General features: G+C 35.7%; 1 protein-coding gene across 3 annotated transcripts in view; it reads right to left on the minus strand.

Moving 5' to 3' along the window:
- Nucleotides 1-15390, minus strand: part of LOC121322905 (activin receptor type-2A-like) — a 50028-nt gene extending 34638 nt beyond the window's left edge. The window contains exon 1 of one of the 3 annotated variants that reach the window (XM_041263481.1): nt 13871-15389. In XM_041263481.1, coding sequence (XP_041119415.1) covers nt 13871-13925 — 55 coding nt within the window. In that variant the 5' untranslated portion in view covers nt 13926-15389. Of the gene's footprint in view, nt 1-13870 lie in introns of all 3 variants that reach the window. The other 2 variants (XM_041263482.1, XM_041263483.1) reach the window with 2 other exon arrangements.
- Nucleotides 15391-17525: the final 2135 nt, after the last annotated feature.

Here is a 17525-nt window from a genome sequence, read left to right on the forward strand (position 1 = left end):
AGTCCTTTCTTCTGGGGCTCTTGTACATTAGGAAACTTTCACTAAAATGTATTACGTCATCATAGTTTATGATAAGTACTGTACACCATAGAAAAAAATACTATTACTTGTAAAAGACAGTAACAAACAGGTACTGAAAAGTTACTTGATATGGAGCAGGCCATGAAACCTGCATGTACAGTATACAAATAAATAAGACTGCAAAAGGTTTTCTTGTATGCTTCAAACTCAATTTGTTTGAAAATATGATCTGTTGTCTAATGTCATTTTCCCAGCATACCGTACAGGTGTAGTGACCTTTCATAATGTTTTGAAATTTGAAAGCCTAATATAAATTAAACAAATCAACAACTGTTTGCAAAATATATATATATTTTTTTTACAAATGATGATACATTGCTAGATAAACAGTACAGTATGTGAAATCTTGTAATGTACAATACTGTGTATTATCATAGTACAATAAAACCCTTCACAAGTATTGTTCACATTTTGTAACACAACTACAAGATAAACATTCTCAATCACTCCAATTTTAAATGAACAATAATTAATTTGAAGAACTCAGAGTGTGTTGTAGAAATGCTGCCTGCTCTAGTGTAAGATACAACAGTTTAATGTACTGCACTGTTGCCTGTGTTGGCTTTTTCAATAAATCTTGAAATTGTCAAATTGTTTACAAAAGCATGCCTGTTAGGTGCAGAACAGTATGGCTGCCACAGTTTTGAAAAAAAACAAAAAAACAAAAACAAACAGCAGTCTGTATTACACTAGATTGTAATCACTTTTTGATGGCAACAGCAACAGTGTTCCAGGTCTATGGATTAAGCTTTAGCAACCACAAAGGAAATTATATACACTGGTGAAAATAACTCAGTGGCAAAATCTATGTAGTGTAAACAGAAAATTCAGAGTTGGAGCCAACTTCTATAAACAAAGCGGAAGTACCATTATAAACTACTGTACAGTTTTGGTCCTCATAATACAGTCCCTGGAGACCGAAAATGCAACCCTGTGCTCTCCAGGAAAACAGAATCCTTGCTGTTAAATCTACTTTGCAAATCCCCACCCCCGCCTCAGTTTGCCAGAGCAGCAGCCACTTTAACCAGCCTACAAACCTGAAGCATGTGACCCACATGATTGCTTCTGTAAAGGATCAGTTTGAGCCAAGACTCAGTTAATGCCAAGGTTCCTGAGACCTCATCTCTACAATGTTTGCAAAAAACTGACACTGTAAATGCTCAAAATACTGTGAGTAAATGCTCAAAATACATCTGATAAAAATTACAAGTAAGAATACAGTATACAGTATCGTATTGTACTTTACCTTGCTCTCTTTTTAAAACTCACTGTGAAATGTTAGGTTCAGAAGCACACAACACACTCAAGTGGATCGATTCACCCATAATCAGATTCAGTTCCACTCCCCTATGAGCTTTACTTAACATTTATTATTTAGAGAGAAAATATGCTGAGCAAAACTGGAACAAATCTATGGCCTGCTTCCAGAATTCTTTGCATTGCACGCATGTGGGATGAAACAGTTATGTTGTTACTTGAAAACACCCATAATAAAACTGGATTGAGGGAATCATATAATGCAACTGAGTTGTAATATGAAGACAGTATTTCAAAGCAAACTGAGGATATGACAGTGTAAATATGTTGTATTAATTATGGAGGCACATCTCTTATGATATATGACATACTATACAAGATGTTGGAAAAAGTGGCAGCAGATTCCCCAGCAGGGTTGAGTAACAATTAACAAAACGTCCCAGTACAGCTTAAAGTGCTTACCAGTCACTGCAAATGTACGGTATTAAATGCAGACCCAGCAAGTCTTGTACTTACAGTATAAAGGGAAACAGGCATTCCTGACTCTATGGAGGCTGACGTTTGCTTTCAATTTCTTTCTGTTGTAAATCCTGAAGATCTAATATGTAATCATGATGCTGATCTTTCCACCTCATACTGTACTTCAACCACAACTTTAATTACAACATTGTAGAGTACACAGCCCTGATCCCATTGTTCTGTGCTTAGTAACCATCTGTATATTTTTGTAATGTTGGAGGGGACAGGCGGTACCAAGTAAGGAGCAACAGCAAGTTTCTCACCATAGACATACACAGTTGTATGTGTGTTAGGTTTTGCAATCAAAATCACAGGTTTTCAAAAACTGATCAAGGGTATATTAAGTTTACTGTAGGATAGACTACTACCATATATTATGAGAATAACTTACTCTAGTATTAAAAACTCTACTGCATGTAAGCCAGATAAAGTGAAAGTCATTCTAGTTTGCTAAAGCACTGCTTTAATATCCAGGACAGATGAGGGGCATTTCAGTTTTATAGTTCAATACCATCTAAAATTAACATTTACAGTAACACGATCCATTCTACAGTATGGCAGAGCTTTTGTATTTAAAAAGGGAAGCTGTTCCTCATTACCAAGTTGTGGGGTTTGTACCTATTAAAAAAAAAAAAGTTTCCCCCAGATACAAGTCATACAAACAAAACAGTGTTTCCAGAAAATACTGCAGTACTTCAACTGTATAATGTTAGCTTAGTACAATTTATTAAAGACTTGCAGATTTCCTAACTATAAATTGTGTTGCAGCTCCTTTTGAAGTGTAAGATGATATAATCATAGTAAATATTTCAACAAGTTATTTTTAAGTTTATTGTTTTTAAAATTGACAAATCTATAAATATTTGTCATGGATAGTTATAGATTTTGCAGAGTACAGTAAAAACACATCATGTTTATTAAAACATATTATTAAAAGTAAAGGTAATAGGGCTCATGAGTGGCGTATCCAGTAAAGGCACTCTGCGTAGAGTGCAGGATGCACCCTATAGCCTGGAGGTTGCCGGTTTGAGTCCAGGCTATTCTACTGCAAACCATGGACGACAGCTCCCAAGGGGCGAGGCACAATTGGCCGAGCACTGCCCAGGAGGGGAGGGGTTAGGTCAGCCTGGATGTCCTCAGCTCACCACGCAGCAGCAACCCCTGTAGACTGTCTGGGCGCCTGCGGGCTTGCCTGTAAGCTGCGTTGTCTTCCGACGCTGAAGCTCTGAGGTGGCTGCATGGCGAGCCTGCAGTGTGAAAAAAAGCAATTTGGCTGACAGCACACGTTTCGGAGGACAGCGTGTGTTTGTCTTTGCCACTCCCGAGTCAGTGCGGGGGTGGTAGTGCTGAGCCGAGCGTAAAAATAATAGACTGGCTATTTCAAATTGGGAGAAAAAACAGGGTAAAAAACAATTGCCAACTACTAAATAAAATTTTAAAAAAATAGTAAAGGTAATAGCACTCACTGAACAGAGACTGTTTGAAGCATTAAGCCGTGACTAATTTAGTTGTTAGTAAATACAAATACAGTAGCTGCCCCATTGGATCATTAATTATTCCTTTCTTATAATAATTAGCTATATTTTTATGCTAACTCCCAGTATTCTGGCTTTCAAAAGTATCAAGACAAATGATAATGAATGCACAATAGCATAGGGTCTCCCTGCCCTGCCATCTGTCCAAAGGGCTGGACCCAACCAACAAAAATGTCAGGATCTTTTGAAAAATTTACATAAAAAGTAGACTGAAGGCATGTCTCTTTTTAAATGCAGCTCACTGACTAGGGTCTATTTAGGAAAATCACTTGTAAAGACAGGTTTGGTGCTAGTCTATAGATGTGATTATTAATGCTCTCTTGTCTGTGATTTCTATAGCATGTGACAACAATGACTCTTTCCTGTATAAAGAAACTTTGAACACCAAATATTTAAAGAATGTAACTGAGCAGTTTATGACAGGTGGTAGCTGTGCCCAGATACAGATCTCCATCATGACAGGACTCAGTAACTCAAAACGATAGTTATGACTGAGAAAACACTGCAGCACTACAGAGTCTTGCGTGCATTGTAAGATGTTCACAACCTTCATACACAAATGATCTGTATTTAGATCCACTGCTTTTTAGAACAATTGAATACACCTCAATTCAGAGATATTACCGTACAGCTACAATACAAAGTTATATTCGTTTTACAGTAGTTTACACCTAATGCATTGCAGATCTGCCAGAAGTCTAAACCTTATGAAATCCCTCTCAGCAGCATAGTTGGCTTATAATGGAAATACATGTGACATTTGTGTTCACAGCACTTACCAATTTGGGAAACACTATTCAACCATAACCAGAAAGTAGTCAATGCTCTGTAGTAAATGGCTTATCCACAATACAGCAGCAACACAAAGTTCAACTGACCTTACAATCACCCTGTATGTTTAACTGCTACCATTTTTGTATGATACAGAATCCTAAAATCTTTGGCTGAATTGGAGCATGAGTTTGACTGTCCTGAGGATTTACTGAACAACAGTTACAATACTTTAGCCACGACTTATGCTGCCGTAACCTCCCTGGCCTAAGCTTTAAGATAAGCCCAGAACACAGTGCCCAATGCGACCGTCGTCTCTCAAAGGAAGAGGTCGCATCGCAAAAGAATCTTTGCTAACGGGCATCACACACTGCCCGATTGAAAACGCAGGACGGGATGCACAATCTGTGATTTTTTTTCTACTTTTTTTTTTAACCTGTCTTGGATGCATTAAGTATAGCGGCAATGGGGCAAATTAATGACAAAAGGTGAAAACATAAGGCTATACTACCTACAACTTTGGCTAGAAAGTGGTGTGATTGTGAAAAACACATATGACTAGAGACGTGCATATATTCTCTATTAATACACACACACACAAAGCAGAGATGCCAACTTATGAAAGTAGAAAATAGTAGCATACAATAGCAGATTTTTTTTTTTTCTTTTTAGGCCAGAGGATGCTAGCCCTAGAAATTAAAAGGTTCTTAGGGTTTGGCAAGCCAATGCCCTAATTTTCACTGTTCAATCCATAATTTTGGTAATTGTAAACACATGACATTTAGAAATTAACAACCTCAATAAAAATACTTCAACACTGATTTTTTTTCATTTTAATTTGAATTCTATTTATTCTGTATTTAAATAGTAGAAATGAAGAGTAAGTGCTATCAAACCTGGACTGAAATATTCAACCTCAAAACTTTATAATAACACCTCAAGAAAGATTTAACAGTTTTTTTTTTAAATTTATATTTGTATTATTCTGCAGCTATCAAAACACAAAATGAAGTGTAGTATCCAATAATTAATTCATTATTTAAAGTGAGTTAAACGTCAAAACCCATTTGCAGAAACACAGTAATGGGGAGTGTCAGACTTTGCTTATTACTGGTGTTTCTTCGTACCTATGTGAATGATACAGTCATGACGCCCACCATGTTTCACAGAGAAGTCTGTCCGGCAGTATTCACAATAGACGTCAGATTGAGACACTCCACTTCTTTTTATGAATGACCATTCTGTGGTAAATGCCACTTGATATTTCTGACAAGCCAACCTCGATCTTTTTGATTGAGGAGTGACATTTTTTGTTTGATTTGAGATTCCTATTTTAATAACTGATAAGTAAGGCTGGAATTTTGTTACGAGATTGTGTACTAAAAATCACGGGGTGATTTGTTCAAAATCTTGGAGGATGGGGAAATGGTGTGTTAAGTCACAGGGATGAAAATTCAACTTTTTTTTTCAAATACAATATACAATACCTACATAAACATAACATTGGTCTGTAGAAGTAGTTAAAGGGTGAAAGTAATTTAAATATTTATTTATTATGGTTTTCACAACATCAGATTCAAGTTTTAATCCTGTAAATTGATAAGCTTCACGGCGTATATAACTATAAACCAAAATGTTCGTTTTACATAACATTTGGTGGGGTTTCTACAGGACAGCAAACAAAAACTGTAGGTTTCGGTTTGTGTGTGTGTTTGTTGACATATTGTACATGTTTGATGGCTTTCTGGAGCGCCGGTCACCCTGAAGTGTGCTGCCTTCCGGGAGCCTCGGTCAAGCACATCACTGAGAACATGGACAGGCTCCTAGAACGAACACGAGACGACCCGGTAGTAATCATCCACATCGGTATAAACAACATTGGTAGAGACAGACCAAAATCCCTGCAAAACAAATTCAGAGAGCTAGGAAGGAAATTAAAAGAGAAAACCAAAACTGTGGTATTTTCTGGTATACTACCGGCACCTTGCAAAGCACCATATGGACAGCTAGAAAGGAAGGGGGGAGAAATCAACAAAAAAACAGAAGGGAAACCGCATCAAAACAAGAACAACAACTCAGGTAAGACAACCATTAAATGTATTTATCTAAATGCTAGAAGTATCAGAAACAAAATTCTAGAACTTGAAGCTACTGCACTAACAGGTAACTATGATGTGATAGGTGTTACAGAAACGTGGTTGTCTGAGAGTGATGGGGACGAATATAATATTTGTGGGTATACACTGTATAGGAAAGACAGGCAGGACAGAAGAGGAGGAGGGGTAGCGCTATACATAAGAAACAGTCTTGAAGCCCAGGTGTTAAACCTGGACAAAGAAAATAAAACCGAATCAATATGGGTCAGAATAACGGACAAAAATTCAAAGGGCATAATAATAGGAGCATGCTATAGACCGCCAGATTCAGACTGTGAGCACAATAATCTGTTATACAATGACATTAGAAATGTGTGTAGCAAAGGAGAAGCCATACTAATGGGGGATTTCAACTTTCCCCAAATAAAATGGGAAAACCCGGTGGGTAGCACGAAGGATGAAATAGAAATGGTGGAAATGACAAATGACTTCTTCCTAACACAATTTGTCAAGGCACAGACTAGAGGGGAGGCATGCCTTGATTTAGTCTTTTCAAATAACGAAGACAGAATAACTAAAACAGAGGTCAGAGAACCACTGGCAAACTCAGACCACAACATGGTCTCATTTGAAGTGTTTTTTTAAAACCCCAAAAGTAATGACTAAAGCTAAGGTTTACAATTTTAGAAAAGCAAACTATGAAGGTATGAAACAGAGACTAACAGAAGTAGATTGGAGTAAAATAGAGAAAACACCCACAGAAGAAGGATGGTTGTTCTTCAAAAATGTAGTACTAGAGGCGCAAAACAATTACATCCCTAAAGTAGACAAATCTAAATGTAAAACTAAATTGCCAAAATGGTTTAATAGATCAATTAAAAAAAATATTCAGCGAAAAAAGGCACTTTATAGAGCATTAAAAAAGGACCAAAAAGAAAGTACGCAGAAAGAGTACACAGAACTGCAAACGCAAGTCAAAAAGGAAGTTAGAAAGGCCAAGAGAGAAATAGAAATGAACATTGCTAAGGGAGCTAAAACCAATTCCAAAATGTTTTTCCAATATTACAACAGCAAGAGAACATTCAAAGAGGAGATTAAATGTTTAAGAGATACAAATGGCAAAATCGTAGATGAAGAAAAAAAAATAGCAAATATATTAAATGATTACTTTTCACAAGTTTTTACAAAGGAAGATACTGACAACATGCCCCACATGTCATCCAGTTCCTATCCAGTTTTAAATAACTTTAGCATAACTGAGGCAGAAGTGTTAAAGGGACTAGGAGCTCTTAAAATAAACAAATCCCCTGGGCCGGATGAGATCCTCCCAGTAGTACTCAAAGAAATGAAAGAAGTAATTACAAACCGCTACCAAGATCATGCAGCAGTCTCTTGACACAGGGGTGGTACCGACAGACTGGAAAATTGCAAACGTAATACCGATCCACAAAAAGGGAAACAAAACTGAACCAGGTAACTACAGACCAGTAAGCCTGACTTCTATTATATGCAAACTTATGGAAACTATAATAAGATCCAAAATGGAAAATTACCTATATGGTAACAGGGTCCTGGGAGACAGTCAACATGGTTTTAGGAAAGGGAGATCGTGTCTAACTAACTTGCTTGATTTTTTTGAGGATGCAACATCGATAATGGATAATTGCAAAGCATATGACATGGTTTATTTAGATTTCCAGAAAGCTTTTGACAAAGTCCCGCACAAAAGATTAATTCTCAAACTGAACGCAGTTGGGATTCAAGGAAACACATGTACATGGATTAGGGAGTGGTTAACATGTAGAAAACAGAAAGTACTGATTAGAGGAAAAACCTCAGAATGGAGTGTGGTAACCAGTGGTGTACCACAGGGATCAGTATTAGGTCCTCTGCTATTCCTAATCTACATTAATGATTTAGATTCTGGTATAGTAAGCAAACTTGTTAAATTTGCAGACGACACAAAAGTAGGAGGAGTGGCAAACACTGTTGCAGCAGCAAAGGTCATTCAAAATGATCTAGACAAGATTCAGAACTGGGCAGACACATGGCAAATGACATTTAATAGAGAAAAGTGTAAGGTACTGCATGCAGGAAATAAAAATGTACATTATAAATATCATATGGGAGATACTGAAATTGGAGAAGGAATCTATGAAAAAGACTTAGGAGTTTTTGTTGACTCAGAAATGTCTTCATCTAGACAATGTGGGGAAGCTATAAAAAAGGCTAACAAGATGCTCGGATACATTGTGAAAAGTGTTGAATTTAAATCAAGGGAAGTAATGTTAAAACTGTACAATGCACTAGTAAGACCTCATCTTCAATATTGTGTGCAGTTCTGGTCACCTCGCTATAAAAAAAGATATTGCTGCTCTAGAAAGAGTGCAAAGAAGAGCGACGAGAATTATTCCGGGCTTAAAAGGCATGTCATATGCAGACAGGCCAAAAGAATTGAATCTGTTCAGTCTTGAACAAAGAAGACTACGTGGCGACCTAATTCAAGCATTCAAAATTCTAAAAGGTATTGACAGTGTCGACCCAAGGGACTTTTTCAGCCTGAAAAAAGAAACAAGGACCAGGGGTCACAAATGGAAATTAGACAAAGGGGCATTCAGAACAGAAAATAGGAGGCACTTTTTTACACAGAGAATTGTGAGGGTCTGGAATCAACTCCCCAGTAATGTTGTTGAAGCTGACAACCTGGGATCCTTCAAGAAGCTGCTTGATGAGATTCTGGGATCAATAAGCTACTAACAACCAAACGAGCAAGATGGGCCGAATGGCCTCCTCTCGTTTGTAAACTTTCTTATGTTCTTATGAAGTACACTTTTTTTATGCAGAAAATGATTAGAGCAAAAGTTGGTTTTCCAAAAACTGGTAAACGTCGCATTTCATTTCACTGACAATTTGGTAGTAAGCATGACATTCAAGCTGTGCTACACAGTTGTCTTCAAACAGTAAGTAGAATGGCCTCAACAACACTGCTTTCTCAGCTATATCAAGACACTTCGCTTGGTTTTGGTCAAAGAACCGACAGGCATTGAAAAACGCAGCTGTTGAAAAATCGGGCAGTAGAGTTGCACCTGCATTTACGTTTAAATCAATTTTGACAGCGCTGAAAAAAAATCCAGTGTGAACGGCTACATTGTAAAGTAAAGCAACCAAGCTAGTTCAACATCATTAACTAAACAGTGAAAGCGTTTTTTTTTTTTCATTAAGATGTAATTTCAAGTTGTGTTGGTAGAGTTCAATGCTCCCTACTAAAATCACTGAATCCGTGTCCACTGTGACTTAATCACGGTCTTACTGACAAGCACCCAAGTAAACGTGCTGTTGATAATGATAGCAAGGCAACATTTGAACAGCGGTTTCTGAAGGACCCCTAAACTGGTTACTAAGCAACCCAGCTTGGAGCTTTTAGTATGTCAGTTAAAATGCCACAATAAAACTGTAAGTGAAATACAGTATTATTTAAGAACAATTTGTTAAAAAATTAAAAAGGAAAAACATGCACTTGGTATTAAAATAATATTTTATAAATAATATTGCACGCTCAGGGACTATCCATCATTTATTTATTTAATATTGTAGTATTATAACCCTTCACCGTAGCAGAACCTCCAAAAAAGTAGCTCCTACGGCCAAATCGTAGCAGTTGGCTTCTCTGCATAAGGTATTCCATTGGTTTGTGTATAATGTCTGTGCCGATATCTTTTGAAAACAAACCCCGACCGCCTCAATCACTGTACTTTTTAACTGTTTGACAAAATATTTACAAAAAACTTAAAAACTGCTGCTACAATCATAATTAATTTATTATTAACAGCGTTTTAATTAAACTATATCTAATCGCATTTTTATTTACAATGTAGGGAACATGCTGTGTTGTCCAAATGATTACAATGAAAACATGTACCATATTTTCCCTTCATTGTAAATAAAACTTTATTTGGTATAATTTAATTAAAACACTGTTAATAAATTAATCATGGTTATAGCAGCAGTTTTTAAGTACTGTATTCTGTAAATATTTCGTCTAATAGTTAAAAAGTACAAAGCTTGTGGGGCTGTCGGGGCTTGTTTTCAAAAGATCTCGGCATGGACATTATATACAAACCAATACCTTATGTGTGCGTATTTGTATATTAACAGAGCGATGATGTCTGTCTCGTCAGATGACTGAACGCGGTGAACTCATTGGTTGCTGACTTTGAAACTTTCGAGAGGGTATAACACACTGCCCAATGCTAGTGAATCGCTTCGCAAAATATTAAACATATTTAAACTTTGTGAATCGATCGGCAGATCCTGTAAAATCTAATCCCAAAACATAACACACTACCCAACGCGACTGAAAAAATCACTGTGTGTCCAGGGCTATAGTGACAACTGGCTTTGGACTTTCAGTCACCTTCCCTGGCTAAGAGGAACTCAATTTAATTAATTTATTTATTAACATATCCTGATGGGCACATTTCAGGATTCGTTGTTCATCGTCCAATTTTTCACACGTAAACATAAATCTCTGCTCTTCGCTTGTAATTTTTGTCCACAAACCAAGTGTGTGTACAGTATAATAAGCACTGATATTAAGAGTTTGAGTACATAGAACTACAGTACCACCAGCAATTCTTACACACAAACCAATTGCACAGTTGAACTTACATAACAGTAGAACCAGTATATCTCATGAACAGTTTAAAGGCATTACACGCTTGTTCATTTTTTTAATAATACAATTGTGCTTCAATTAAGCTTTAGTGTCTTTGAATACAGCTCTGCAGTGTACAGCGACATTTAATATAGTGCTTTCTCAAGAGGTACAATAAACCTAAAAACTAATAAAAGAAACAAAACAAAAAGCCTTGTTTTGAACATGTGTTAATTACTGTTGTGTTTAGCCTGACTTGGCTTCCAATATGCTTTTTATCAAGTCTTTTCATCTTGCACATCAAGGTTTGGTGACTAACTAATGAAATGGAAAATATATTAAGAATTTGGTTAAAAAATCTAAATATACTGCTAAATGAACCAAATAAATAAAAACAACCACTTATGAGATCAACTACACCCTTCCAATAGAGTTTGACCCTAGCGCAAAATGCAGCTCAAAGATAAGTGGTACTGTGACACCCTGGACCCTGACTTAAGGACAACCCTGACTGACCAATTTAGTAGCAGATTTTAAAAGAAAATACATACAGGATTAGCCCAACAGCTTGCAACTCAAACTGGGGTAGACTGCACAATTCTAAAAACTGTCAATCATTGTTAAGCACTTAACAGTAAGTTAGCACCAAGTGCCACGTTTGTACCATAATACTATAACTCAGTTTTGTAATTAAAAAAAAAAAACCCTAATGCTAAAGTATAGCGTACATGAGTTCTATACCATTTTACTATAAAAGATGGTGCTTTGCACTGGCATGGTGGAATCATGTTCCTCAAACACTGGAGTATTCTCCACAGTATGTATATCCCAATTATCGTGATTCTGTATGAATTTTAACAGGCAAATTCATTGGAGGCTTCCATTTTAAGGAACAACAACTCTGAGATACATTTGTAAGAGTCAACTTTAGATGTGGACCCTATAGCAGAAATGACAATGTCCAGGATGTTAAACCACCAGCTAGCTGTTATATAACATTCTTCAGACATAGGTTTGGTAGAACTTCAGAAAACAAATGACTTACTGTACAGTAACAGCCCCTAGGTGTTTTGTAAATTAATTTGAATATATTATTTATTTACTTATCGTTTTAGGGTCAAACCGATCAAAATAAATAAATAAATACATATATAATAATAATAATAATAATATAATAATAATAATAATAATAATAATAATAATAATACATCTAATTTTTCTCGGGAATTAACCATGTTAACTACAATACCGTGCCATGTAATGTAATACCTCCTGATTTTGAATACTGTTATCATACAATCAAGTATCCCCCCCCCCCCCCCCCCCCCCCACCATTAACATGTTTAATAATGTTTAACAATGTATAAGCTTCAGAGTTTATCATGGGTTCTTTCTGATCCAGTGGTCGAACACAATGAAATAAACGCTATTCGGTGACATTTCAGAATATCATACTGCTTTCAACATATACGTAAAATCGCAAATAATAATAATAATAATAATAATAATAATAATAATAATAATAATAATATATAACAGTTCTTAAAAACACATTATTAAAAGGTGCAAATGTTATTATTCTCTACCAAAGTAATTTCCCAATAGTCTTAACCTTTTCTTTTCTGCCTCATACTTTTAGTTCTGAATTAATGTGTGCCCAAATAACTTAATATACATTGCGAGTTAGTCAACGTCAAATTTCTCAGGAATGACTAACATTAAAAAGTTCCCGTATCATCTCTATGTACTTTCACGAGACATTAACGTCAGTGTGATCAAAATACATTTTCACCATGAGACTTCTCCACCGTCCTTACAGTAGTGCGTGTTTTTATTGGCTAACCTGTCTCTGCTCGCCATTTCGCACTGCATACTGTTGTATTCTATAAAGGAAAAGCCCATCAATAATACTGCTAATAATACACTGGTGTGGATGTTGTTTCTGTAAGGGAAGCTCCACATTTATGAACATTTTAAAACACAGCATTTAACACAAACCGAAACCTAAAATGCAATTAGAAAAGACCACCGAAAAACTGTATAATCAATCATATTTGTCTTTGCTTCTCACTAGTCTGAAATGGTAACTTCTCACCACTGAGCACTTGCAGCTTGCATTTTTCATGTATCAACACAAACAATTATCAAACCCTTGAAACGAAAATGTTACTTTCATTAAAACAATTTAAGAAACGAGGTTTCTGCTTCTGGTTAATTTTGTAAGTTTTATACTTTAGCATGCATGTTGCTTTCGCCTTTAAAATTCAACTTGAAAATAAGTACAAGATACTATGTGCCATAATAAGTATGAGGTTAGATAAGTACTTAGCTTTATCGATTTTGTTTTACAGTATAATGTAAAGCAAAGCGCATCCTAACCGAACACTGATGATAATTAACAGTTATGGTTATTGCAACATGCACAATACTGTTAAGCAGTTTTTATTGCCATAATTTGATTTGTTTTCCTGAGTTAAAAAAAAAAAAAAAAAAAAAAAAACGTAAAAATTACGGTAAATAAAACAAAAAAGAAACATTATCTTTAAATATAAGGCAGATGATCTTATTGCATATGGTATTCTGTTTTATTCCCTTAGACTCTAACTCAATCTAGTCAATATTCATGAAAAAATAGACGTATAAAAATTGCGGTTTACGAAACATATTAACTCGTTCAAGGTTTATCTGCACACCATCTTAAATCAAAGCCCCGAGAGTGATGGTTGCATTGGTGGCCAATAAATTCGACCGTCACATTAACTACACAGTGAAATAAATGTACAGCTGTATTGAATATATAGCACATACTGCACACAGACTCCACAACAAGAAAACAAACGATGCATGTGCAATGATTTATATGGCAACTGATTATACCACACACATAACACATACATAATATATATATATATATATATACATATATATACTACAGTAAAACGTTAAGCCGTACCCACCTGAGGAACACGAGATGAGAAACACTGCAAAGGCTAGTTTTGTAGCTGCTCCCATTTTCAAGCTGGTAACAAATCCTTGTTTTAAAATCCAAAAAATTATATTGCCCTCAAAAGCCAAGGATGTCCATCCGCATTCAATGTTTTTATTTCAATTTAACTGGACACATCTGTTCTTTAAGCAAATGTCACGCTTAAAATCCACAAATAGAAACAATGTTAAGTAAAAAAAAAAAAAAAAAAAAAAAAAAAAAAAGTTGACGTTGGCAAAAGCCCTGGTCCTTGCAGGAAAGGCCCGCTTCTGGATTCTCAGAAATGAACTCAAAAGACATGGGTCATTTGGCTGGATGAACGCATGAGCACATTGGACATATTTTAAAATATCTTCAGATAAACACTTGTTGAAGATCCCACCTTTGAAATTAAAAGATGTTGACAAATCCACAGATTCAAAATACATGTACACTACCTACATAGACTCATTTGCAGAAAACATCGTAGCTTGTTGCATCCAACGTTTACAAATAGGCGAAATCGACAACACAACCGAGAAAAAAGAAAACGTTCAAATATGCCACAACACACCTTATTCAGTGAATGTTTTATTTTATTAACAAAGAGAAAAACGTTTTTTTTTTTTCTTTTTTGTATTAAATTAATTCCAGCAGCAATATAGATTTAAAAGACAGTTATCGCATTTTAGGATTTGCATTTCATCGTCCGAGTTCCTAATGGATTCTGAAACTCGGGTAACATCAACATGTTATTCAATTTAAGGTGGTAACAACACAAATTCACATGTCTCAATCCTGGATACACTACTTGTGTAAATAAATGTCTTGAAGGGATTACTTTCAAAATCCACTTTATCCGTGTCACGGGTGTTCCTTGTCCTGGGAAACGTTTCTTCTTTCTGCTAAATCTAGTCCGCAATTTCACGTATTACCAGTAAAAAAAAAAAAAAAAAAAGCAATATTTGAAAAACGAAGGGTTCCTCTTTTTAAAATGAGAAAGGTGATTTTCCTCTGTTGTGGTACAAGATAAACAAAAAAAACCACTCAATCCTGTTGTTGCTGCCTGTCTTGGCTTCTTGGTTGTCAAGTCCAAATTAAATGCTTCAAGCTCCACTCTCAATAACTTTGTTCTTCTAGAGACAACACACTGCACAATACAAATGCTCAAAACCTGCACGCTTTGAATCTGAGGTGGTTTTGTTTTTGAATGGGAAGTTGTTAAACGCTGCAGCTGTCATTCACTTGGCGGTGTTACAGTTTCTTATTCCTCTGTCTTTTTTTCTCTCATTCAATGAAACTGACTAGATTCAAGATGGCGGCCAGCACGGATTGTTTTTGTTTATTGTATCTCCTCCTCCACTTTCCCTCTCCACCTTCCATGCGGAGAGCAAACTGCAATCCTGCAAGGCGAACACCCTTGACTGACATCACTGTACATCAAATCGAAAGGCAGGAAAACCACACCAGCCGCCAGAATGCCTGGAAACACAACCAATCGCACGTAGGACATGTTTAGAAAGCACCGAGGCTTCAATGTCTCTCTTGCTCACAGGCAGCTTCTGATTGATAGGCGCAATGCCCTATCACAAGCAAAGTGGTAGTCACAGCTTTCTGTCGTGTGATCTGCCAGCTTTCTGTGTAACTCCCTGAGAATGCGGGATGTGAGTAGTGGTACTACGGTGTTGACATGCTGATGATTTCCATTTCTGTTTTAGAATATCTGCCTGTAAACACATTTTAGTTGGCGATTGTTGCAATTAAAATGGGATTTCACAGCCCGCAGCTCACGCCACACAAAATGCTGATTTGAAACCAATTTACACTCCTTTTCCTGCAGTTAGATCCAGATCCAGAATTGTAGGTTAAAAACAAACACATTTATGTTTTACTCAGCTTAAATGATTAGCCTACATTAATTATGCCTTATTAGTATACTTCGTGCCACACTTAAAACTTTTATTGGAAAATGTGACACGTGTGAAGGTGAGCTAGGAAAAAAAAAATCTGTTAAGTAAAAGAATGGGTCATATATATATATATATATATATATATATATATATATATATATATATATATATATATATATATAACAAAAAAAAAAAACTTACTTTTTAAGTAACCTCTATGAAATAAAGTTTTGAATTCTGAAGTTTAAATAAATCAGTTTTGAAAAAAGGAAAAAATATTTATTTTTATGAGGAAGACACCTTCTGAGTTATCCTCCCCAAATTCCATTGAAGGGTTGTTTTTTTTTTTTTTTTTTTCAGTATTTTTGGATAAAATTCAAACCAACCACAGGTGTAATGTGAGTACAATACAACATTTAATCCTATTGCCACTTGGCGTTTTATTTATTAGCAACTGCTTGTGTAACGATCATATTACTCAGTAAGCGTTTCTTGTATGTGCATTAGGACTGATCGAAAGGCTCACGTTTCAAAATAAATGAGGTCATTAGCCCATACCCCACTGCTGTCATAAGACTGACCTTTTACTGAAGTTTGCATTCATTTTTTATCCTGCTGTTTACCTGTACATGAAAAATATATCAAGTGACATGTATTATCCTCAACAGAAGTGGACCAGGTTGGATTAGTTTGCCTAGGAATTGATAATTCTATGTTTTAGATTCATTAATACATGCCTGATAGTTTTTAACAGGCAACAGATTCAAAGCAAAACTTAAAATGAAAAGGGAATGTGTTGTTTTTCTTTTCCTGCCCTGTTAATAGGAAGATACACTGTTTGCAGCCTTTAAAAGGCTGGTGGTATAGGCAGTGCTAAAGGCAACAAGTCATAGTCTGGGCTGGGTTGACAAAGAAAATTTAGGCCTATATCCCACAGTAGAGAGGCAGTATTTTTCAGTCATGACATTTGTGGAGCTAGCAGGATAAAAATGACCCTAAAAATGCATTTTTATTTAGCATCTTACAGCTGACTAGCTGGTATTTAGCCTAATCCAGTTATAGCTTATTTAGCTGTCTACAAAAGAGATCAATGTTTTATAAATGACTGAAGTGGTTTTACAGAATAGACTCCGTTTTTGAAAACTGGAAAAGTAAAATGACAGCTACAAGTACTTCTGAAGAAAGCCTCAGCTGTTCTTCTGATAGCCAGCCCTAGGAACATCTATGAGAAATAATCTTTTTATTTTTATTTATTTTTTAATGCTCAAGGCCTAGTTTATATGCGCTTGAATCAAAGGAATGTAGTAAATAGACACCATGGAATTATTCAAGGCTATTGCCATTGAACAAGGAAGACAGGGCAAAAAATATATATGTGTTGTCAGAACAAAAGCTTTGAACCCAACCTGTCTGTCTTTAGGGTTGTTTTGTACAGAAGAGAGAGAAAAAAAAAACTTAATAAACATTTATCATACAGTGGCTATTGTTCTTTAAACAATGGAAGGCAAAGCTGTTTGCCTATCTTGGTTATATATGTTTAACTGCATGTACCAATATATAACTTTTATGTATGCATGTGTGGGTTGAATATAAATTATATAGTGTCAGCATTGCATGCATTGCCTATCTTTTGAATGAATCCCAAAAATATATATTTGTGTAACAATGTGTATATTAAAGTGACTTCAGTAGACTTCTTTCTACTTCACCTGACATTTTATATTGTGTTACATGCTG

The sequence above is a fragment of the Polyodon spathula genome, chromosome 11 (genome assembly GCF_017654505.1).
Source record: "Polyodon spathula isolate WHYD16114869_AA chromosome 11, ASM1765450v1, whole genome shotgun sequence".
NCBI lineage: Eukaryota > Metazoa > Chordata > Actinopteri > Acipenseriformes > Polyodontidae > Polyodon > Polyodon spathula.